Source organism: Vipera ursinii (assembly GCF_947247035.1).
Source record: "Vipera ursinii genome assembly, chromosome: 3".
NCBI lineage: Eukaryota > Metazoa > Chordata > Lepidosauria > Squamata > Viperidae > Vipera > Vipera ursinii.
Genome location: NC_139516.1, coordinates 170627757 through 170653965, shown reverse-complemented (window position 1 = coordinate 170653965; position 26209 = coordinate 170627757). Strand labels below are relative to the sequence as shown.

Below are 26209 nucleotides of genomic sequence, written 5' to 3'. Positions count from 1 at the left end.
TAGGATCTCAATTCACCATCAGTCCATACACTAAAGTGCAACCAGCCTTTTTGGCCTTTTGAGCATTTTCAGTTGAGACATTAGACAAAGCTATATTTTGCAATAACCATATTGTGAATCAAAATTACAAGGTGGCCCTTTTTATTTAGGGAGATTTCATTCCATTCTACAATTGTGGATAATGAGACTGAGTCTCTTGGAACTGCGAGGCTAGATTCTGGAATCCTAGAAAATTGCTGAGAGCTACCAAAAATAGAGAAATAAAAGATACTATATCTTGACCAGTTTAGAGCTCCTACTTTCCCAGTCCACAAGCTGGCAGTGCTTCTGATAAAAAAGAGTCAATCGAAGAAGCTGGATTTAACAACCGTAGCGATCTGCTTAATAATTATTTCCCCAAGCCAACAATTTAAAAACATCAACCCTAGCCAACCATAACAAAAATCAAATTAGGAAGTTGTGGTCTTGTGGACGATAGCGACAAAAATCAAATATCAACATACTTTTAAGAGCCATGGGAGCACAGTGATTAGAATGCAGTATTGCAGGCTAATTCAAGTTAGGGACAGGAGTTTGAGCCTCATCGGCTCAAGGTTCACTCAGTCTTCCATCCTTCCAAGGTCGGTAAAATGAGGAGCCAGATTACTGGTTGCAATATGCTGACTCTGCAAAATGCTAAAAGAGTGCTGTAAAGCACTATGAAGCAGTATTTAACTCTAGGTGCTATTGCTATTTCTGCTTTAAAACCATGGAAAGTGTCAGTGTTGTATTCTGAAGATAATTCCATACCTCTTTCGTAGAGGTAGTGACCATTGTCAAATACCATTGTATAGCTACCATTGTAAGGATAATCATGGCTTGGCTGACCCCGATTTCCAAGGCCCTCTAGGTAATTGTTTCTTATTCGCTTCTGATCCTTTGGGACCTGATGAATATTGTGTCAACAGGAATTCTTTATTTGAACCTAGTAAGCTTGTGCTTGTGCCATCAGCCACTTAGTCTACTTTAGCTGCTTTTTTGGTAGTTTTTGAATTTTCTGGGCATCAAACTTTTCTCTTGTTAGTCTTTGTATTATGTGTCCAAAACATTTAAGCTTTAGTCCCATTTTAAAGTGTTCAATAAGAAGTCTGGTTCTATTTCATCTAGTATCAAATGAACTATTTTTCTTGTAGTCCAAGGTTTTCTCAACATTTATTTTCAGTACACAATTTCAAAGAATCAATTTTTCTTACTCAGTCTTTCTAATGACCCACCTTTTACAGCTGTATATGAAAATGTAACTCGTACAACTGGGAAAAACATAATCTTAACAATACATACTGTTGTTGTAACTGCAATGTTTCTGGGATTTAATAGTTTATCTAAAAGAGTGGTAGTTTTTCTCTCAAATAGCTGACATCTTTTTTTTTTACAAATTTTATTGATTTTCTAATAATACATTCACATATTTGAAAAGCAATCTGGTGGCTGGGCAGTAGTAATTTAATTACATGCAGATATCATTAGTACAGATTTCAAATTGCTACCATAAACATTTCCTCTCTTTTTCCCTTCATATATATTGTCTATTTGTAAATTTAAAAACAAGTTTTATCCTATCAATCACATGGAAAATAACTTTCTTAAATATATCAATAGTTTTTAGTTTATATATATTCTAGTAGTTTTAGCATACAATGTTTTAGACAATCAATGACCTAATAGATTTTTCCAGTTTTAATTTCCACTAACATTTAAATTTAACACTTGATATTTATCATTCCCAAGATTCTTAATATACTCCCAATTCCTCTATCACCATTCCTCACAAAATCTAATATCAAAATACACCTTGTCTATTTAACTTCTCACCCTCTATGTCAACAAATTAAGAATACAATAGGATATCCTTCCTTTTTGCTAGTTTTTGATTTTTTAAAAGTAGTAATCAAAATTTTTTATTTCAGTATTTATTTCCTCTCTCTTCCTCTTTGTATCTGCTATCTCTTGCTTAAACTAATAATTTTTGTTTTTGATGTTCCATGTAGACCTGTTTATTACTTTCATCAGTTTTAGCTTATCTACATCCTATTCACCTTTACATGACCTTTATGCACAAATCAATATTCAAATGTAGCTATAAATATTTATACTGCTAAGTTTTAATGACCAAAACCTTTTCTTTATCTCAGTTCATAACAATGCCTTGTGTTCAACATGGACATCTTATCTATTTAAGTATGTTCTGTTTTAGATTTTGATAAAGTGGTCAAAACTCCATTCTTTTGCCAAATCGTCTTCCATGTCCTTGTTTTTGGGTCATCAAACCCAATCTCCATGTAATGTCATATATATTAATTGATGTTGGCAAAACCATCCAGTCACCATTTGTTTGAGAGGACTTGTAGATCTGGTGGGTCGTCTCTTTATTCTTCCATATCGATGTGGTTGTTCTGAATTGTTTATCTTCTCATACAACTGTTCTTTTTCTAGATCCTCCAATTCCTTCTGATTTGTATAGGAAACCTTTTCCTTTTTCCAAGTAGTTGGTGTCTTTTTTGGATTTTCAAATGTCAATATTTGTTGAATAGTTGATTCTTCTGTTGTGGTATTTAAATGTTTTTTTCTGTTGTATTTTGTATATATGATTCTTTAGTTGTGGTCAAAGTTTGGGCTGTCTTCTTGTTTCTTCCCATAGCCTCTTAGTTTTTCATTGGCTGTGATAAGAGTTTGAATTATTGTTTTCAACATAGAGAGAATTTGTTGATCTTCATCCATAAGGAAATTTTGTTCCTGGTCTTCTTCCATATTAGTGTTTTAGACTAAAGGCTTTACACTTAGGAAATCCAAAAGAAAGAAGAAGTTTTTTTCCCCCCTTGGGTAAGGAACACAGAGCCTTTCACAGATGTTGTTTCAAAATTTTCAAGGTTATGTATTTTATCTATTTCCCTGGGCTGAGCTGACATCTTTTTATTTCATGCTATAGTCAGTATTCCTGTACATTTTTTTTAATCATAGGAAAATAAAATCTGTTATTTCAACTATTTTTCCATCTTTTTCCATTGGATTGGTACTGCTTGTTGACTAAATCTTAAGTTTTTAAAAAATGAGCAACAGACCAGTGTTTGGACTTTCTACTTTCTTTAAGAGATTCCCTAGGTCTTCCTCAATTACAGCTGTCAAAGTATCATTATAAGCCTATCTTAGGTCATTCATGTTTGTGTCAGCAATTTTAATTCCAACTCCTATTTCATCTACTTCAACTTTCTCATGGCATATTTTGCATAAATGGGAGAGTACATGATCTATGTATACTCAATTTTGAACCCTTTTAGATGGTCCATATTGGGTAGCTTCTTGTTCACCCTATATTTCTTTTCAGTAAATAGATGGGGTGGCCCATATTTTTAAGGGTTGTCCACAGTTTGTTATAATCTACACATTGGCTCTTCTTTGTATAATCAAAAAAGCCAAAATATATGCCTTTTTGGAACTTCCTTGCGTTTTCCATTTTCCATCAGAGGTTAGGAATATGATCTTGGATAGACTTCCTTCGATTCCAGCTTGTAAATCTAAGAGTTCTTGTTCATTACATTGCTAAAGTCTGAAGAAGGAATGCAAAAGTTGTTAAGTAAACAAGAGCTCTTCCTTGAGAAAGACCAAGGGGTAAGAGAGCAACTCAAGATTACCCTATCTTAATTTTCTTTTACACCAAAAAAGCAGAGGAGAACACTATCAGTTTCTCAAGAGTTTATTACAGATAGTCCTTGAGTTACAACTATTCATTTACAGATGGTTTGAAGATACAATGGCCTCAGAAAAAGTGACCTACAACCCATCCTTTAAGTTACAACTTTTTCACCCCCATTGTTATAGGATCATATTCAGGCACTTGGCAACTGGCTCACATTTATCAAGGTTATGGCATCTTGTGTCCACATAATAATTATTTTCAATTTTCCCAGCCAGTTTCCAACAAGCAAAGTCAATTGAGGAAGCTAGAATTGCTTAACAACTGTGTGATTCGCTTAACAACTTTGATAAAATGGTCATAATATCTGGTCTGGTTACATGATGACTCACTTTATGACCACACCAACTTATGACAGTAATTCCAATTGTGATCATAAATCAAGAAGTACATGCATTGCACCCTACAATGATTAAGTAGAATTCCAATATTTTTATAATGTTTGTTTCCTGACTTGCATATTATGAAAGGCTTACATCAGTCTTGAGAGCCTCTACTTTCTCTAATCAGGCATCAAACTGTGCTTTTGAATGTAGCAATGGCATCAGATTCTTAGGGCATTTCAATATTCAGAGAACAATTTGCTGAGGCATTATTGAAACAACAACAACAAATGGATGTACAAATAACAAATTTACATGATGCTATGGTATAGGTAGCATAATCTTGGGAGAAACATTTAGTCAGGAGCAGGTTGCTAAGCTGCTCCTGACTGAGACAAAGTTTGTCCCAATGTTTCTTTGATGAGTCAGCCTACAAGTCACTACAGGATCAATTTTGTTTTGATTCTGCTCAAAAAAGGGTAATTAAATTGGTTATGCATCTCACTGTGGGCAAAGATTCATTTACTGGACAATTACCAGAATTCTATGCAAAGATTTAATGATCACACTAGGAGACCATCAACAAATTGAGAGATTCACAAGCTAAAGCAAGTCAACTGCAGCATTCATGAGAACACATTGGATTTTTAATCATATGCCAGAGATATGAAATGGAATGATATGGCTTTGAGTAACCAGTTTTGAAGAGTACTTGCTGATGTACCAATTCTGAGTTAAAGAATCCAGAAGAACCATATTGCCAAGCTGCCTTTGGCCATTCCCAGTTTAATCAAATTTAGTATTTCAAGAATAGGATCAGGAAAATTACCAAAAATCATGTATTTATTTACAGAACAGATTGCGACAAAACATGCTAGTATAATGTTCCCTCCCCCATTTTCATCATGGTTTAATGAGTTTATGGAAAAGGCCTACATTCAACCTGGTCCATCTCCAATGCTCAGTTGAATGCATGGGCATCCAACGGGGCCCTTCTTTCCCAGCTAACAGGTTTATATGAACTAGTTTTTGACACTTCCAAGTTAATATGTAATACACTTTTAATGTATTTTTTGAAATCACAGGATATGTTCCAGTGGCAAAGTCTCTATGAAAACCAAAACTATTTTTTCTTCAATGTTGATGAAATTGACACAATGCCTTCAATGCTTTTTGGTACTGCTGAAGAAATAAACTAAGAATGTTATGAGAAATCACAGTATATAACGATGAACCTTTTTGTCAAAACTCACTGAATCATGCTGGAAATGATTTTATCAAGGAGAATAGCTACAATGAAAAAAGAATAAAAATGTTGAATAACTCAGATATACTTACCTGAGCAGTGCTTCCCTCATCACTGTCTACATCAGTCAGGCTGAAGTCCAGCTCACAACTCTTTAATTGTGTCTCAGCCTTATCTGCATAGCTGTACCTCAAGAGAAGACCTATATGGTATCTTCAGAAGGATTCCGACTTGAAGTCCAGGGTAGCCACTGCCATTCATTGCAGACAACGCTGAACTAGATGGACCAATAGTCTGACTCAGTATCTTTCAATAAGATAGTGATGGGCCACTTGTATCAGACAGATGGCCCCCAAACCCTATTGTTTGGCCTCTGGAGACTTCAAAAGCTGATTTGCCAACATTCAGAAGCAAACCATTCAGTATGCTCAAAGCAGTTCCCCATCAAATATGGCTGGAAACTAAAGGTAGAAAAAAATAATCCTCAAATTCCTGGTCCTGCAGGAATTAGTGCAGGATCTGCTGCAGTCAGTCATTTCCTTATTGCTTCAATTATACTAACTTCTGGTCGGGCTACAGGAATAACCTTTAGATATATGAATATTATCTTTTTATCAAGGAGAGCAAGATGATTACTTGAGGGACTAATGGCAATAAGGAGACTTTCATGGACAAGAAAGGTCTTGAATTTTGGTTCACCAGCAGATCCCAGAAATGACTGATAGCAACTTCTAGTGTCATCTAAACTATACTTGTGCCAAAATAATTCACATTGTCTCAGTGATGACTGGATGATATAGAAGCAGGGGTAAGTCACAAATGTCTAATGTTATTGTTTCAAGGACACATTATTCTCAGTGAAAATAACTGGTCAAAAAACTAATAAAGTCTGAATCACATAATCTTCCATTATGGTCATCTATATTTAGCATTGATTTTAAAACTGAAATATAATCAGAGCAAATATTCAAAGTTTCATTCTTCTGCCTAACAAACTGAACAATGCATGAGAAGAGTGTGGAAATCTGCAAAAGAGCCAAAAAAATAATAATCCTCAACCAAGTCTATGCTGCTTTTGGCACTCCACAGTGTAAGCAGTTTATTCCCAGAATGTGTTAAAGGTTCACCTCCCGGTACAGCAAAATAGATCCAGTAAGTTAATATCAGGTGGTATGTGTCACATATAATTGCTTAACATCTCTGTGTATTCAGAAGCACTGTAGGCTATTTGTAGTAGAACAGAAGCACATTACAAGTACATAAAAGCAATAGAAGGTCTGAAGAGTAGATATACAGTAAAAAAACTGACTCCCAACAGCAATTTTCTGAACAAAAATTGCTGCTTAAAGTTCATTCACCTAACAGATAGGATCCAGAGTTTGGAGTTAAATCATATCCAGCTGCCTGCATCTGGTGGTAATGGATACATGGAGCATAAAAGGAAATGGAGAATAGAAGACTCCCTCCTTAAGGTAAACACATCAAGTAATAATCTTTTTAAAAGCAAGTTTCACTGCTTGCTTAGCATTGTAGGACAGGTGTATTTGCATTTCTTTCTTGAGTATTTTATGCTATCAAGACAACTATAATGGTATTTATGGATTTTGCCCTCAGTTGATATTTGCTTATTTCATCTTGCTGCTAGGTTAAATATTTCCTATGGAAATATTTAGTTTCCCTGTGAAACTCTGAACTATTCCATTTCTATCTCCTTTCCAAAGACATACAAAACCACATTGTCTTATGGAACTTTGAAGTAATACAATTAGTATACAAGAAGTTCTTTTAGACTGCATTCTTCAGATGCACATAATATTTACACACACACAAAAATTTCCCATGATGCAGCAGTGGAGTGGGAAATTATAAAGAGATACATCAGATGGAAACATAAAAGGCACAGTGGGTGAAAACTACATTTTAGATACAGGCCATTGACAGAACAGTTGTTACATCTGACACAGACCATCATGTATTAATGTGCTAATTAATGCAGTGACATAAGAAACCAAATCCTCTCCTTAAAGTTATAGTATTAACCTATAATAGTATTAAACTCCCAATGAATTGTATTTCAGCTGTTTCCCAATGAAATCAGTTTCTAAAATTCCTTTCCCCAAAGACTGCCACTCTGAAGTTAGTGTTTGAGTGTCCTACCTAACTGAAATATCTTCCTATTGTTTCTGCATAGTGCCATTTCTGATGCCAAATTTATATTCAACTACTCTTTTGAAAGGAATTGGCATTGCTGACAAATAATGGCATATATCAAAGATGAGCAGATTATGAATCATGGTTTTACTATGAGTGCTGTTATTTTGTCCTATAATAGCAATGTCAAGATAGATATGGGAGAGAATGAAGGCTGTGATTATTCAAATGTCAGTGGCAAAAAATTACTGTGAGATTTGTGGATACTACAGAAGTGGTCTGAGCAAACAATTGTTCAGTTAAAAGACTGTATAACTTGAAAGCCCTTAGCACTGAAATGTGGCATGTTCACCTCCTAAACAGTCTCCTACAAATCACATTGTTCTAATAAAAATGCATCCCTTCCCCTATGGTAATGGTAAAGGTACCATAGGTACCATTAGGTGTTTATTTTTCCCCCATGCTAACCCATAGGACAGGGAAGCATTATTTTTTCCTAGCCCCTACTCCAGAATTGGAAACAAGCTAGGATGAGTTTTCCCTAATCAGTACTATAAGATTGAAATTAATGTGGTACCTGAAAAATCACAGATTTGGTTACATAGCAGTCAGATTCTTGCACATATTCAACAAAGGCACTGAGGTGTTTTATGTATCTATATCTACATGTGTGCCTGTGTATGTATATATACATATATACACCTCAGTATTTTATATATATTGAGTTTCTGGAATGTGAGATGGCATTTTAGCATGCCTTGGAAATGTGACCAGCACGTCAGGGACCTAAAAACATAGAAGACACAAATCCAGGAAGTTGCAAAATACATCTTCCAGCATCTTTGAGCTGCTTTTTAATACGGTTCCATTTCAGAAGTGTTTCTGCTTCATCCAATATTCTTGATTTTGAATAAGATGCCTATTAGGATGGAATTTTGCATCTTTTGTAAAAAAAATCCTTTGTATAAAATGTGAAGTATTGAGTGGAAATAAATGATTCAATTCAATTAGTTTAGATATGCAAATGTAAACTCAATCAAGAAATGTTACTTTACCTGTTTAAGTGCCTTTTTGGTATGTTGCTGGAAGGAAGACACTAGCTTGCTTTGCATTGATGCATTTGTAAGGCTTGAGTCCCGAATGGAAGACAGTTCTTCAGGTGCTTGCTTAGGACAAACTATGAATACAGAAATAAAATTAAGTACTTAAACTACAGGAGATTAGACTATGTCTCTTCATTTCATTTTACTTCATTTTGAGATCTTAAAATATGACAAAACTGATCTAGTCAGGAAGATCTCAGAGCTGATCTCCCATATAGGGAAGAAATTGTATTTCAGACAGCATAAAATATCTAAAAAGGCTATTTAGGAGAACTAAACAGCTAGGTAAAGAGGAAATCACCAACAGCCATTCAAATAATCAGAGACACATTTAATGTGAACTTGTGGAAGCTGCAAATATCAGCTAAAATAAGTCTGAACTCTTATTGTTCTTGGCAAAGTATAGACTTCCAACCGCAGAAAGCATCTGCATGACAACTGGCAATGAAATCACACAATGCTCGGTGTTGTCAAAACATACATTTTCAATTGCATGCTTCCAACACATGCTAAATTCAGGAAATGCTGATACCTAGAAATTAACATCTGTGTAATGTCTTTCATTATAATTTGAAAATGTACTGTCTGCAATAATGCTCACAGCTACATTGAATGTAATAAAGAGAACCACCAGTCCAGGAAGCAGAACAGAAGGATGCTTATCATCCCCGTAAATGTTACAGAAGTTAATAGAATAATAGAATTTAACAGCCTTGAGAGATCCCTTGACCTAATAGGTTAGTGCTAAGGTTCAACCAAGTAGAAAAAGGGACAACAGCACATAAGCCAATTCTATTCAATGTTTTAGTTCCAACACTGAATTGCAATCAAGTTTTAAATGTAAATGTTGTTAAATCTTGTGAGAGAGAATATTGAATAATAGTAAAGCCATGCCATGATGCAACTAGAAACTGAGTTATTACCGTATTTTCTGGCATATAAGACGACTTTTTAACCCATAAAAATCACCTCAAAAGTTGGGGGGTCGTCTTATATGCCCAGTCGTCTTATACGCCGGAAAATCAGCGAGCCCGGGAAGGCACGCCCTCCCCTCTCACTGTGGAGGAAGCAGGGCAGGCTGGCGTCTGGCGGGAGCCGGCAGGGCAGTCCTGCGCACACACGCGTAGGACTGCCCTGCCGGCTCCCGCCCGACGCTCTTCCCTCTTGAGGCAGCATCGCTCCCCGGCTCCTAAGGAGTCCTCGGGGATGCTGCCTCAAGAGCCATGGCAGGTGCCTCACGCTCTTCCCTCTTGAAGCATCATCGGCAGAGCCGTCCGGCATCAGGCGGGAGCCGGCAGGGCAGTCCTTCCCTCTTGAGGCAGCATCTCCGAGGACTCCTTAGGAGCCGGGGAGCGATGCTGCCTCAAGAGGGAAGAGCGTCGGGCGGGAGCTGGCAGGGCAGTCCTGCCCTGCTTCCTCCACAGTGAGAGGGGAGGGCGTGCCTTCCCGGGCTCACTGATTTTCCGGCATATAAGACAAAAAATCTTGAAAATCATCTCAAAAGTTGGGGGGTCGTCTTATACGCCCAGTCATCTTATACGCCGGAAAATACGGTAATAGCTAGCATTTTACACAGTATTTTTAAACAATATTGTAAGAGCCTTATATATACAGCACATTATCTAACAAATGAATGACCCTGTCAAATTTTATTCTAATTGCTTAATTTAGTCTAGTTGCTTATACTATATTCTCTAGTCTAGAAATTCTTTATGGGCATAAACAGGGTTCCCTTCTATCGCTTGTTACCTGGAATGCTTTTAAATAGAGATGACAGAGATTAGATTTGCAAATTCGGATTGTAAACATGCATTCTACAATAGGGGTATAGCTCTTCCTCTAAAACTTCCTCAAATTATATTAAAATTATGTATTTAAAAATGAACAAAATACAGTGAGATAAAAGTACAACTCTATGACTATCTTAATATTATTATTATCTTAATAGAACAATGTAGGAGGGGAGATAATGGATGACAGACTTAAGCTGCAAAACATGTTAAAGCAGTGTTTTAACTAGAGCTATTATTCCTTTCATAAGATGTAAAATTGGGGGATGGAGTTCTGCTGATTTTCAGGAGCTTGTTAAAAAGAAGTGACATCTGAAGCTCTCACAAATACTGATATCATATAAAGGCAGGTGGCCACCATAATTCCCCCATTTGACAGAGAGAAATAGGAAGCACTGCTTCAAGAAAGTACTATATGTTGATTGTGAAGCCAGATGATAAGTTTTTGCTATTGGCATTAACACAGAAGCTATATTTATTAAGGCACTGATCTGCAAAACACATAGATGTTACCTACTGTCAATTATACTATTAAGATGGTGAGAGTAGACTGAATTTCTTACATTTTTCCACAATAGCTGATTTCTTTGACAAAGGTGAGACAAAAATACTGCAGTTATAAACTATTCTACACTAGATTATATCTGGAATTTAGGCTAGAAAAACAGGTTTCAAGAATGGGCTTTGCAAAACATGTTGGCCCAAGTGATTCCCCATTTTGAAGTCTGAAAGCAATTATCCTCATTCTGTAAAAGGAATCAGAGCTGCTTCATACACCTTTCTCTGCACTCACTTACTCACTACCCAAGTGGTAGTGCACTTACATGTATGCACATTACACACATAAATACCCAAGAAAAGCATTCAAAGCAGTTTTTCCATCAGGGTAGGAAATCATCATTTGTATCTATTTTAATACATTAGGAAAACCTTCCAGAGTATTTGGTTACAACAGTCCATGCACCAGGTTATTTTGTTTTGTTTATATATAAAATCTAGAGACACATCATCTGAGGTGGGTGGCCATATAAATCTGATAAATGTTACTATGAGAAGAATAATATGCTGGATCTTAATTATCTAATTAATTATAGAACTCTCTTCATAAACTTTAGAAAACTAACAATAGCATAAATTGTAAAAAGATATGTCATAACATGAAATAGCAAATATTTCAGATTTTTGTAGTATTTCTATACATACTGTAAGTTTGACAGTGGGTAATTTTCATTATGTTAATTAGTCACAGAAACACAGAAAAAGACCTAGCTACCATATAGCCATAATAATAACAATGGCTGATTAAAAATTCTAAAAAGCCACCTGACTCTACTTGGTCAATCTAATGCAGGGGTGTCAAACTCAATTTCATTGAGGGCCGCATCAGCATTGCGGTTGCCCTCAGGGGGCCGGGTGGGTATGGCCAGGGTGGGCGTGGCCTACTGGGTGGGCGTGGCTAAAGTGCATATGGCCTACTGGGTGGGTGTGGCCAGCTCTACATCGTTTGCATCAAGGGTGCCTATGGGGGCCTGGGCAGGAGTGGGAAAGATCTGAGGGTCTCTGGCAGAAGGAGGGTCTCTGGGCCAGGGCCAAGGCAGTGGGGGCCGTTCCTTCACTGTTTCCAGGATGGCTTCGGGGGCCACATGAAATCACTTCACGGGCCGGATCCGGCCCCCGGGCCTTGTGTTTGACATGTCTGATCTAATGGAAGACATCCACTGCTTTATTTAACTCATGCAGGTATCTCAGAAAAAATGAAGTTACTTTTTCCTTGGTCATTACTAACACATGTAAATTAATAATTATTTAAAAAAAACATGTGTATGAACATTTGATATAAGCATTATACAAAACTTTTTAACAATCAGTGAGGGCTGTAAAGCACCAGGAAGCAGTATACAAGTCTGCTATTGCTATATACAGGAAAAATAATTGATCAGGATAAAAAAAACACTTAACTTCATGACTTCCTTTAGCTATGTAAGCTCACTGGGTGACTCTGGCTAGTCCTGATTTCTTAGTCTATTTCACAAGGTTTTATTTGCAGGGGAAAACAATGAAGAGGGAGTGCTTTGTATACAATCTTAAATTCTCAGAAGTGAAATAGATTACCAATCTAACCAGGGATGTACCAATAGTGAAGACAAACAGAGGTGCTCCCTTGGGACCTGCAAACCTGGCCATCAGGGACCCCAAGATGAGTTGTAGTGGAGAAATCACATAAAAGAAGGGAGGGGAGGGACCACAGATTCTTCTTCGGCTTTATTCTGCTGGGCTGAGTTAGCTGTCTCTGAATTAGCACCATCACTATCGTTTCCACTACCAACCTCCCCTCAGTTAGAGGAGAGATACTTATCAGACACTACAGTGGTGGCAGCCTAGAAGAAATAGCTATGGGACTCTCCTTCTCAATGGCTACAGCTGAGACATGGCTCTTAGCTTTACATTTACCTTGTGGCCCAGAAAGCTTTACTCCCAAGACCAACAGCAGCAGCAACAACAACAACAATAACATTTGTCTAAATCTCAGGTCCTTAGGAAAGACTCTTTGGTGAATAAAAATGCAAAATCCAGTCAAAACATCTGGCTGACTGCGCAACCAGCCATAATAATAAGCATTATTATTAACAAGAATGAATTTTAGCTAGCAGCTATTAGATGCCTTCTTAATTATTCAGTTTCTCCATTCTATAATGATTTGATATGTTAGCATTTAATGAAGAATGATAGAAATTATGCTAAATGGAAATTTCAAAAATTAGAGGCTGAAAACCCATGAAAAGGGATGCATAACTGAAGAAAATAACTGCACATTAGTCAAAACATACTACAGACCTTGCATATGAGATTGGAAAATTCCACAAGGAGGAAATGCACCTGCTTTCAGTACTATGATTTTCAGTTTACAAATTATAATTTATTAAAAAGTATTGCACTTGCTGGTTCCAAGTAATTAGAAGAGGAAGCCACTGGTCTTAATGAGATCTCTTTCTGAATAAATGTGTCTAAGCCCAGCAAGAGAAAAAGGAAAGTTACATGCTATCTCTTTATATTTAGGCTATTTATGTTTAGTTTTAATATTAATACAAATATAGCAAGAAAGTTATATTAGTTTAATTTGCTTCTTGGTATAAATGCTTTAAAAGTTTAAAATGAGCTAAGCTAAAAAAAACAACCACTTTAATTACTTTAGAGAAAATATTCTTCTGCCTCGGGTACTTGTGCAATTGTATGTCTTATGTGATAACCTAAGCATAAAACTGTTGTTCTCAAACAGCAATTATTGTTAGGGGTAGATTCTTATTGAACTGGGCACTTTTGTGATAGAAGAAAAGGCAGGAAAGATAAGTAAAAATCTTCAGAAAACAGGAGAAGCAAAAAAAATGCTTTGTCTATCTGTCTCAATTAGCTCTTTTCTGATGCTCAGAAAACCTGAACAATATATGGGGGACGGAGGGAACCCTGAGAGAAAATATGGAGAGGTCAGCTTCAAATGAATTTATAATTATTGTCAACTTGTTTCTGATCTTATCAATTTTACATTGTTACAATAATTTTAAAACGTACAAATTATGAAGTTACAAAGGATAGATTAACTTTCTTTTTTGTAGTATATCTTGCTGTTTTCAAGCAGAAAATATCTGCATATATATTAAAGATATTGAATTATTGAAAGCACATTCTTAGAAGCAGAACACAAGTATAAGCCACTTGTTAAACTACCTTATCAATTCCATACATTTTCTCAGGGTGACACAGAACTATATGGGCATTGACATAAATGGTCTTGCATTGTCAACACACATATATCAAATAAGCATCCAAATCACACTGACCTCTCTAGAAACCTAAACTGCAAAATCAGAACAGCTTTTCTCTAGTCAGGCAGCAACACCTTTTTGTTAAACGAAAGGAAAAAAAACATGGTGTTAAGTTATAATACAATTAAAAGAAACGCATCTTTGATCAAGAAGTGAATTTAAACAAATAATGTTGTTTTATGCAAGCTGTTAAAAAATCTTTATTACTGTTCGAGTGACTCAAGTAAAATTAAAATGCAAAACAGAAAAAGATATTTGTTAATGTGAGTGTATGTGTAGATACATATACTGCAATTACAGTCTCTCTCTCTCTCTACACACACATACACACACACACACACACACACACACACACACAGAGTAGTGGCCAAAAATGCGGAAACCTTTTGGGAAAAGTATACATTTGAGGTTTGATGGCTAATAACACCACTTTTTTGGAGTAGTACTATAAAATTAAATATCAATGGAAAGATAATTTAATCAAGAATGTAATGCAATAACTTTTATGAAAGATTTGCTATTAGAAAAGCAGTTATAAAGAAGAAAAGTGAAACACATAGAAAAAACGAGCTATACAAAAATTATCACCATGTCAGTTAATACTTAGTTGGGTAACCTTTAGCATGAATTACGGCCTTGCAAAATCTTCCAATGGAGTGAACCAAGTCCTTTAGTTCTGTAGCTGTTATAATGTGAAACAAAGATTGAATGATTGTTTCTATTAACTGGGTTTTATTACTGGGTCGCTTCTGACTAACAAGTTTCTTTAGTCAGCTCCACAGATTTTCAATTGGGTTAAGGTCTGGGCTATTCTCAGGCCATTCCATCAGTTGAATATGATTATCTTGAAACCACTTTTTGTGCACAGCAGCAACATGACATGGAGCTGAATCCTGTTGAAATATAAATGCTTCATTGTCTTGGAAAAGATCATGTGCGGAAGGCTTCAGATTGGGCTCAAGTATTTCATTAATGTATTTTTGGCCATTTATATTCCCATTAATCATACAAATTCTGCCCACACCTTTTGATGTCATACGACCCCAGATCATAACACTGACTGGGTGTTTCATGTAATGCAATCAGTATGTAAATCTTCTCCGATTCTTCTCCTTATGTATTTTATGCCATCACTACCAAACAGGGAGATCTTGGTCTCATCACTCCAAATAACACTGTCCCATTGTTCCTCTGACCAGGTAACATGGGTTTTAGCCCAGTTTAGTCTTTTCAACCACTTTTTGAGAGATAAAAGTGGCTTTTTTCATGGAATTCTAGATTTTAGGTCAAATTCCTGCAGTCTGCGCCGAACAGTCCTTGCACTCAACTTCACATTGCATAGCGCCATTTCATATCTTGTATACACCCAGATGATTTTCTTCTGTCACGTAGGCACAGTCTCTTAATTCTTCTATCATCACTTGCTGTTGTGCACCTTTTCCTGCCTTTAGCAGTGTGGTTTTGTAGTGACTGAGTCTCCTGATACCTCTTCAAAAACTTAGAAATGCCACCTTTTTGTTAAGTTTACACCAATTTTTCTTCTAACCCAGGGGTGTCAAACTCAATTTCTTTGAGGGCCACATCAGCATTGCGGTTGCCCTCAGGGGGCCGGGTGGGTGTGGCCAGGGTGGGCATGGCCTACTGGGTGGGCGTGGCTAGAGTGTGTATGGCCTACTGGGTGGGCATGGTCAGCTCTACATCGTTCGCATCAAGGGTGCCTATGGGAGCCTGGGCAGGAGTGGGACAGATCTGAGGGTCTGTGGCAGAAGGAGGGTCTCTGGGCCAGGGCCAAGGCAGTGGGGGCCGTTCCCTCACTGTTTCCAGGATGGCTTCGCGGGCCACATGAAACCACTTCGTGGGCCGGATCCGGCCCCCGGGCCTTGTGTTTGACATGTCTGTTCTAACCTCTTTGTAATTGTAGCCTTGTCCACTTAATAATACTATTTTATATCGCTTTCTGGGTGACCAGTCAACTCTTTGCGCCATTTAATTTTATTATGTTTTACATACTAAATGAAAGAACACACAAAAAAACCCCAACCAACTTGATAGCGATCACATAACACACTGACAAATGTCCTCCTCTCAGCTTCAATACATGACATCAATAACTGAATCCTACTGTGATCTGATTGGCTCATTGCCAAAACAAAATGACCCGATTGGCTCTCTAAACACTCATGCTCATTGGCTACAAACATATGAAGGAAAGCTACCTGATATCAACCTAAGCAAGTTGTGCTTCCTTTTTCTGGTTATTAGGGTATACGGTAACTTTTCATAGAATACAGATAACTGAACAAACCTTGTTGCATTACATTCTTGATTAAATTATCTTTCCATTGATACATAATTTTATGGTACAACTCCAAAACAAAGTAATATGATTAGCCATCAAACCTCAAATGTACATTTTCCCAAAACGTTTCCACAATTTGGAAGCAGCAGGGCACACAGGAAATAGTCCTTTCCTTCCTGATAAGTAATATTGGCATTTAACAATGGTTGTTGATGATGGAATTCTGAGATATCTTCTGCAATATTCTGAATCTCTTGCAGGAATATAAAGAGTACTACAGTGGCAGTTCAATATCTGGGCAAGTTTCTGATGACAAATTATTTCTTCTTTTAAAATCTTTTCTCCCACTAACACAAAACTACAAAGTAGTTTTTACAGTACTATAGGTTTTATACAGGCATACAGAACTAAACCTGCAATTTTGGACACTTTGACATCCATTCGCTAGGATTAGAATATGATACGTTGCAGTTAAGTTTTTCTTTGTACACATTTTCTACAAGATAGCACAAAAGTACTGGAAAAATATTTTTAGAAGAGCTATAAGCTGATTTTAACAGTTCACCATAATTATATTAGGGTTATTCCCTTTTATTTTCAAATATGAAAGGTCAAGAGAAAATGACTGGCCAATGGGCTGGCATGGCTGAACAGGTATGTAAGGCCATATTTCTCATATCTAAAACTCAACATTCTCACTTTATTCTTATATTTTAAGAGGAAAAAATTTAATGGCCATATTTCGCTCCTGTAATCATAGTCCTGCTCCAAAAGCAGCCAGGGGTGGGGTGGGGTGGGGAGAGACAAGAGAATAATAACAGACAACTTGAATTGGAATAAAGAGAGACACCATTTTGTGGGTGAGTTAAAACCCCGTTTCTCATGATGGATTCTTCTATTAGTCAAGCTGCCTGCTGATAAAAGTTTCTTTTGGTAGAATTGTTCAAAAAGTTAATTGAGTATCAAGCCTACCCAAACTGAACCACTGAGCAACTCACACAGAAAACTACCAACTGGATCTGCCCAGGAGTACAGATTTCTCCAGAGCTGAGTGCAAATGCTGGGTGCTGTAAACGACTCTTTTGGGAAATGCCTCTTATAATTTGTAAGATGTCCCAAGTCCAACAATCCACAGAATGGATCTGCAACATTATGACTAAAATGTAACTGAAGTGCCCAGAGCTTCTGCTCACATAATTTAGCTGACTGACAAAAAAGACAAAAAAAACCCCACTCTCCAATTACATCCACATAAAATTCCTTCCCAACAGCTAAATTGCCAGCAATGATAACAAAATAAAGGAGGTAACCCTAATTTTCCCTATTGAAAATCACCAACATAAGATGTGAATCAGACAGTAGAAGAACAATTTTATAGAGTCAGAGTCAGAAACAGGCATCAAGCCATTGAACCCAGTCATGCCCTGTTGAAAAATTCAAATTAAACACCCCAATGGCTTTCTTCCTGAATACACACAAGGAACCTGGAGATTTCCCTTTTTGAACAAAAAATACCATTGGGAGAATTATCATTAGAGACAGTAAATGGACTAATTATGTGCAATAATCAAAATCAGTGAAGTGTCTTAAACAGGGAAAGCAAGACTTGGGCTGAAGTTACATTTTACCAAAAACTACCTGAAGAATTACCATAATCTCACCCTCAAAAATGGACTTGATGAATGTGGTACAACAGGATAGAAACTATGCTTGTCAAGGACAAGGAAAAACCCGTCTTTGTGAAAATGTGCCAGATGTGCAAAGTTTTTATTTCCATTTGAATCCAAATTGTAGCATCAGAAATTGAAGGAAGAAAACCATCATTAAATTATACCAAGAGGTCAGCAATGAAGTGTCTGTAAATGACAGGCTACCCACTCACCCCCAGAACCCAGCGAGCCCTCCCAATCTCTCTTAAGAAAATAGGACATTTTCTAAAAATGCCACAAGGCCTAAATAAACACTCTTCTATAAACACTAGCTTAGTTTAAAAATCCAATGACAATAAAAGACACTTTAATACTAGCCATAGCTCAATCCTGAACAGAAAGTACCTTGTATTTGTGCTGTCAGAATGCAGGAGAGGGAAACATAATTCTGTAGGTTCATCAATTTTTCAGCTACTACAAGAACAACTTAAGGCCCTCAGAATCCTTTACAGCAAAGAAATGAATAATTATGACACTATTTCCTTTAAACATCTCACTATGAATCTTGTTCTACAATACTCTACAGCCAGTGGAGTATTCACTGCCATAAGGCCCAAAAGGCCTTAAAAAAGGCTCCATGAAAATGGAAGGGTTACCTTCACACTTTCTAGAATTTTTTAAAAACATGTAGGAGAATGAAAAGAATTCCCTAAAGATAGAACATTTGAAAAATCATTGCTGTATTGTATTGTTCTCAGCAGAAAATAAAGACTTTCTAGATATGTAAGGCACAGTTAAGCACAAATATGATGTGCAGATTTATTGCAAGGAAAAAGACATTATCCTCACTTTTAACAACAGCACGGGCTACATATATAGAAAGGCCTTCAATAATTGAAAATAATTTTGTTGTCAGAGTTTGATTATTACTTGTCAAATTATTCTAATTGGTAAGTATTTAAAACTCTTTAACCCTGTACATATAACTTGGTCTTTGAAAATAATACAGCATATTGAAAGATTAAGAAGTTAATAGCATCAAAAATCTGTTTAGACGTGCAAATACATCTAGGTATCCAATCTACTAGGCATTGTTGCATTGTTGCTCTTTTTAAAGTTTAAAGTTTCCATTTCTAGTCTGCATTATTTTGTCCCTAAAATTTCCATGCTAAATATGATAAACAGTAAATAAAGCAAGCACTATTTACCATTTTCTACTTAACAGAAAACCAATATTCTCAGAAGAAAAACAAACTGTTTAAATTATTGCTTTACTAAATTATAATAACATATTTAATATTTTACGAACATATATAGCATCAATTTCAGCTTAGGCTAATATAGATGGAAAAGCAATCTGTAAATTAACAATGTTGTAAAATATTTAAAACAGATGAAAAGAAGTCTAGCAAACTTCATTTTTAGAAGAATACAAACAGAATGCAATTCTGCATGCTATTTTAAAGTACCTATATTTAATATTTAAAAGATATTTTCTGCAAATTCCAGTTCTTTTTACAACCCTAGAAACTGTATAATCCAAAACTCTTTCCCATGAGCCATCTGATATAAAGAACACCAAATAAACAATGCATCTGGTGCATGAAACTTAACAATTCAATTTTTAGATATTAAGATTTCCAAATCTATTAAAGAGATCTGGAATGAGAACCGAAATCTTTTATAATTTTTTAAAATAGGCCTTATTGGGGCCAGAAAATACTTACATGTATTTGCAAAGCATGACAAACGATCTAAAATAAAAATATATAACTTCCTCAACACATAAACACTCCATTAAGATCAAAGGATAAAAACAATAAAAATAATATTTTACCTCCATTTTCTTCCCCATTGCTATTGTTAGTCTCAGCCATTTCAGTGCTGTCCAACTCAGATTCACAACTTAAATCCAATGTTCCATCTGCTGGGCATGTAGTGTCTTCCTTCTGTGTGTAAAAACATATGTCATCATGCTGCTTGTCACATTTCAAAAAAGAATGTGCTTCTTAGGAACGTTCTATAAATAAAATGTGATTCCTGACAAGTTCATGAATAAGGAAAAAGTCTCTCTCAAGACACACTACCTGTAAAGCCTTCTAGAAACTTAAATAAAAAATGCAGCTTATGAAATAAGTTGGTTTCTATGAATACTGATATGAAATAGTATTCATAGAAACCAACTTATTCCTTTAAAAAATCCAACCATTCAAAAAATGATGCAGAATAAAATCAAATACTTTTTTTATGTTCTGCTTTTATTAGGTGGAACATAATTCTATAATTACATAACAAATTCCACAGTTCAAAATTTATGGAGCGCCTACATTTTAAAAGTGGCCTTTGTGTGTGTGTGTGTGTTTTTCCTGTAAAGCCTAACTATACTACACAAAAGAAAATCTAATCAAATGCAAAAGCTGCTTTTGAATTCTGGCAGTTAGTAGAAAATGGCCCATATTTCTATTTCTCAGAAAAAAGTGCTGCCTATTCCATTTGATTACTTCAAGAAAATGCCACATTCCATCAGTTTCAGAATAATGCCTCCTCCTTTCACTCACATATCACTATTACATTAAGGATTAAATAAATAGTTCTGCTTGTTCAGATAAAATCTTTACTTGTATCACAGCTTTACATTTTCAGTTCCTTGTTAACTCTAGAATTGTCATTCATGATATAAATCTTTCCAAATGTCTCTTTCTCAAATACAATGCGAATATATTTGCTTATTTCTAAATAAACAAGTAAATCTTTGCTTATTTCTAAAGGGCAACATCTAAAATCTCAGCTAGAAAAAGAAAATAAAAGCCATGCCTTTCCTGAATTTTGTTTAACTTATAAAGTTTATCTCAATTGGAAATCATATTAAGTGCTATCTTCAAATGTTTCAAATACAATTTACCTCTGTTCCCAACCTAATGACGTCAATCTAATTTATTTATATGATTTGTTAATTCAATGCATAGATTTCACAGTGCTGGGTAATTTTGTTTCTAAAAATATGCAACTCACCTTGAGTGCGTAGAGTCCTGCCTTGCCAGGAATTTTGAAGAATGTCCCATCACCAACACGAGTGTTGGTATGAAGCATTGCATTCAGACAAGCTAATGGAGAAGTGCCACTGAAAAACAAAAATAAAGCTGGCTAAAATGGAGTGTTTCTCAGAACTTTCTTCCCTCTTCTTAAAACTCATGTTTCACTTTAAAAAAATCCTGAAAACCTCCCAACATCTACATTACAATAACAGGCCAGTTGAAACTTAATCATATGCATCTGCCCCTTCAGCTTCAGGCAAAAAGTCTGCAAATTATAATTATGCTATTTTCACACAGTAAACAGTTCAGCATTGAAAAAGAGCTAGAGTCCAAATATTTATGTGAAATTACTTTGCAAATAACACCATAATGTCTTATTTTTAGAATGTTATAGACAATGTGGCTGTTGCACATGAATGATCAAAATGGTACAAGTTCATGGGCAGCTGCATTCCATAGGATGGAGAGGCAACAAAAGAATGCTAAAAAAACTCCTGAACAGCCACATTTAAAATTGCAAGGGCTAGCTATGAACAAATATGGGCAGCATTGCTTTAACACAGCCAGTATAAACCATATATCTTGGTATAAGTAGAAAACAGTACAGTAATTTGAAGCCATTCTGTGATGGGCAACTTTCTTAAATATACTGGGAATTCTTTTGATTTCAAGGGATTCTGCTTGGAAGTGTAGGATCAATTGCAGTTTAAGAAATAATCCTAATATATATAGCAGTGCTGAAAAGTTTGTGAAACTTTTTGAATGTTCAATAGTTCTACATAAATATGATCTAAATCATGATCCGTTCTCCATCCAAGTCCTAAAACTAGAAGAGGTGAACCCAATTAAACAAGTCAAAAACATTCTATTGTATCTTTTGTGTAAAGAACACATGTTTTGGGAACTATTTGTTGAAGAACTTTAAGCATCATGACTATAATCATCCACAATTAATTAAATTAGTTAAAAAGAAGCACCAGATTGCAAGCTTTTCTCTTTATGCAACTTTTAATGAAACAATACAAATCTGAATGAATTTTAATCAAGATAATTTAATTAAGTAATATCAATTGTAATTGTTACTTCAAATTATGATTATGTCCTTATTAAATGTTGCATATTACAATAAAACTTTGCTTTAATGGATCATTCAGTGGGGGTGTTTGTTCATCCTGAACTTTTGTTAAATCTGAAAGTTTGTTTGCTTATTTATTTATTGTACATACCACCCATCTCACTGTCAATCAACTATAAAATGCAGCGATTTGGTAATCTGCATAATTTATCATTCATGTAAATTTATGTCACTTGCATTATCAAATTATAAATTCATGTGACATAAATATAACAAAGTTTAATGAACATGTAAGAGCCATGTACTTCTTTGCATACAATGAACATGTCCATTATTTCAGGGGGATATCCCTACGGAAATTTCATTTGTTGCATTTGCTTCATTAAACCGAAGACTTATAACAGCAAAATAGGAGCCGATATCATATTGGAAGTGATCGATTTTAGAAAGGATTTTGGGTAATATAGCTGTTAGCTGTTTTTGTTTCAAATATACTGGATAGAAACATTTTAAGGAAATGCCTGAATAAAATATTGGGAATACAAATGTAGATGAATGATGTTGCTAGGACGAAAGAGTCCGTATATGCATCAGGTGATTGCGCTGACTTACAACTGCAATTATGGGAGTTCCAATTGCCATCATTAGTGAATCCTTCTCCTGCTGGCTTCCCCTTTGATTTTACCTGTTGGAAACCAGCAATGAAAGGTACTAATGACATGAAAGCAGGATATTGAGGCTGTCATAATTGCAAGCCTTCTGCCACCAGAATCATGATTATGTGACTATGGGGATGCTACAATGGTCACAACTATGAAAAGTCTTTTTGTTAAGTGCCATCATAACTTTGAATGGTTGCTGAATGAGTCATTGAATTAAATGTGGACTACCTGTACATCTTTCATTTAGCATTAGTGACTGATTGTCAGCCGACAGGAAACATGACCAGATGAGCCAATTCTACTATATTGTAAGGCTATATTAGCAAAGCCTTGTGCATCTGTACAAAATCCCCACCATCTCTTTTATGGTCTCAGAGGTTAAGGAGCTTCCTTTCTGAGTTTCTTTTTCTCCCCATTATGCAGCTATGCCTTCTCTTAACCAGGCAGCAACTCTTCCCCCTTCTCCCAAGATCCTTCTTATGTCCCATTAGTCTGACTGACTTAATAGTGGAACTCAGAAGAAATGGCATTTCTTCTCCCATACATGTGTAATCTGTACTATAGTCCACAGAACTCCTCCCAAAAAACTGAGGTAGAATATTTACAAATCAGTAAGTAGAAACAAGAGTATTCCTAAAAGAAGCAAAATTTCCAAACACATTTCTGACTTAGCCTATCAAGACTCACAAAGAAGTCAATATAATATTTAAAAATCAAGCTACCTCAAGCATAGCCTAGCAGTTTAACAAAGGAATGAATAATACACAGATTTCTCTAATAAATATCTAAATAGAATAAAAATTTGACATGCAATTACATGTCACATTTATTAGGACAAGATGAATTAACTTTACTCTATACACGAACAGAGACACATTATTTCATATCAAGTGAAACTAGAATTAATTATGAGGTTAGATCCTTGGGAATTGAAACAAATGCTTTCATGACTGAAAAGTGAATAAAATACATTGTTTTGATCTAAATGCCTTTAATATTTTCCTTACAGACTATATACTTGGTTGTCATGCATTCATCTTCTCTCCCTATTAACTATTTGTTTAAGAAGCTTACTTCCCATCTGAATCATCAAACAGTCTTAGATTTAATTTTTAAAAATTGTTTAGATAAATAAAAAATTGTAATCAGTTGAATAGGAGCGAAAACTCAGTGATGCTGTACCAATTGATAGCTGAAATTATTTCATCAGTTCAAACAAAATAATGCAACAAAAATATGCTGTATCGGATGGGAGATTTTGCAGAAAGTTGCAGAGAATAATAGGGCTAAGACTTCCAGATTTAAATGGCCACGCAGATTAAATGGCCAATCAATCAGACCTTGTAGTAGTAGTCAAGGACCAGAAGACAGCAAGTGGTGTTAGAAATAGCAGTGCAAGTGACAGCAACATCAGGAAGAAGTATGAGAAGTACCAGGGCCTGAAGTAGGAACAAGAGAGGATGTAGAAAGTAAAGGCCAATGTGGTTTCAGTGACTCTTAAGCTGAGAGTGTCTCCAACAGATCCCAAGAATATCAGAACTGTGTCCAGAAGAGTGAAGCGCGAAGAATAGTTAAGAAACTGTGCAAAACTCTCATACACACAGGCCACTGGTAAAGAACCCAAGATTGAGGGAGCACATACCACTCAAACAGGGATTTTTATATAATATTTTTATACAATATAATATTCTAAGCATGAAAAGCAGAAACTAAAAATATAAAGTACAAAGATGGATAATAATTGAATATAGACTGTTAAGGTAGAATTTATTTAATACTCAAGAGCAGGGGTCTCCAACTCCTGGTCCGTGGACTAGCACCGGTCTGCGGCATGCCAGCAACTGGGCCACACAAACAAGCAAAGTCCCATCCGTGAAATGCAGGCAGCATGCAAAACCAGGCCCCCTCCGATCCGTGGAAAAACCTTTCTCCATGGAACCAGGTTGCGGGCCACAGTTCAAAAGTTATTATATTCATTTTAGTCTTGAACTACCCCAATAATTATATAAACAAATCAAATAGTAAAAAGATATTATTGAGACCAAATGTTGTATAGAAAAGCTCAAACCTTTGAATTTGTGGCATAATATGGATATTCAGATCAATCTAGTTTATTTAAAAAGTGATTTCTCAAATAATGCCAAGATTCACTGTTATTCTATTCAAGGAAATAGGTATTGATGAAACATACTGATGAAAGGGAGCAGTGAATGGCCTTAGGAGAATTAATTCTTCATGTTCTGTTCCTCTATATATGCCAAGCCCTGACTTTTGGTTTTGAATTAAATGCTATTTTCACAAATCTTAGAACCATATTTGTTTTCACAGAGGTTGATTAGCAACCAGCATTTGAAATCATATGTAATTATTTTGTTTAACCTATTCAAATTCAGCCAATGAATTTAAAATAACATTGTCAATTATTTGAAATGGAAACCCTTGAGTATGTGACAGAAAAATTTTCTTCTATTATTTTCTTTCTATTTGTCGATTTCAGCACTAAGGCTTATATTTTGTCTCTCATAATCAATTGACACAGACAACATTTAACCTAACAGCTGTTAGACACAAGCAGCTTTATATTATACATATTTACAGTATAATATTTACCAGAAGAACAATATTTATCACACTTTGCCATTCTTATCAATATCAAGGTGTTTATGACATTATGATACCTTATCTGTAATATAAAAATCTATTTTTTAATTGTAAATTAGATGTGAACAGACTTACACAAAAGAAATAAAATCATCCTTTAAACTCTAAAATTCATTAATAAAACTTACTTTCTATAAAAAAAGCACAATAGGCACAACTCCAAAAGAAATAAACCAAAGAAGAAAACCCAAACAGAACAAAGCAAATACTGGTGGAACTATATTTGAGAATTTCCTAATCTTAAATATGCCACCATCTAATTTATTACCATTAGGTATTTTTCAAAACCTATTCTAATACCAAGTTCACCTTTTTTTAAATGGTAATGATGCTATATTGCAGCAAATGTACCATTAAATCTAAGGAGTTAATTCACACTTCCCTTTAGTAACAGAAGTTTACACTATTTTGTGCCATTGAGCACCCTCTGCTGGACTCTGCAGTCAAAATCAATCAACAGATTCAATAGATACAGGCTGCATAAAAGAATGTAAATTTATTTAAAAGCATCATACAGAGGAATCTTCAATGCAGGACAATTTGTTTCTATGAGTTATGTGATAAAATATTGTAATGAAATCTCTAAGTTCAAACAGATTTATTTTTAGTATTATTCTTTAACTAAGCAGCTATCTCAATACCATATCCAACATCTTGTTTTAAA

At 35.5% G+C, this 26209-nt stretch overlaps 1 protein-coding gene across 1 annotated transcript in view; it reads right to left on the bottom strand.

Annotated features, from left to right (window-relative positions):
• The window catches only part of ASXL3 (ASXL transcriptional regulator 3), a gene marked incomplete at both ends in the record, with an annotated part of 110865 nt that overhangs the window by 36811 nt on the left and 47845 nt on the right, over positions 1-26209 (bottom strand). The window contains 3 exons of the mRNA XM_083360753.1: positions 8506-8627; positions 19950-20061; positions 21125-21233. Of these exons, the coding sequence (XP_083216879.1) occupies positions 8506-8627; positions 19950-20061; positions 21125-21233 (343 nt within the window). The remainder of the gene's footprint in view (positions 1-8505; positions 8628-19949; positions 20062-21124; positions 21234-26209) is intronic.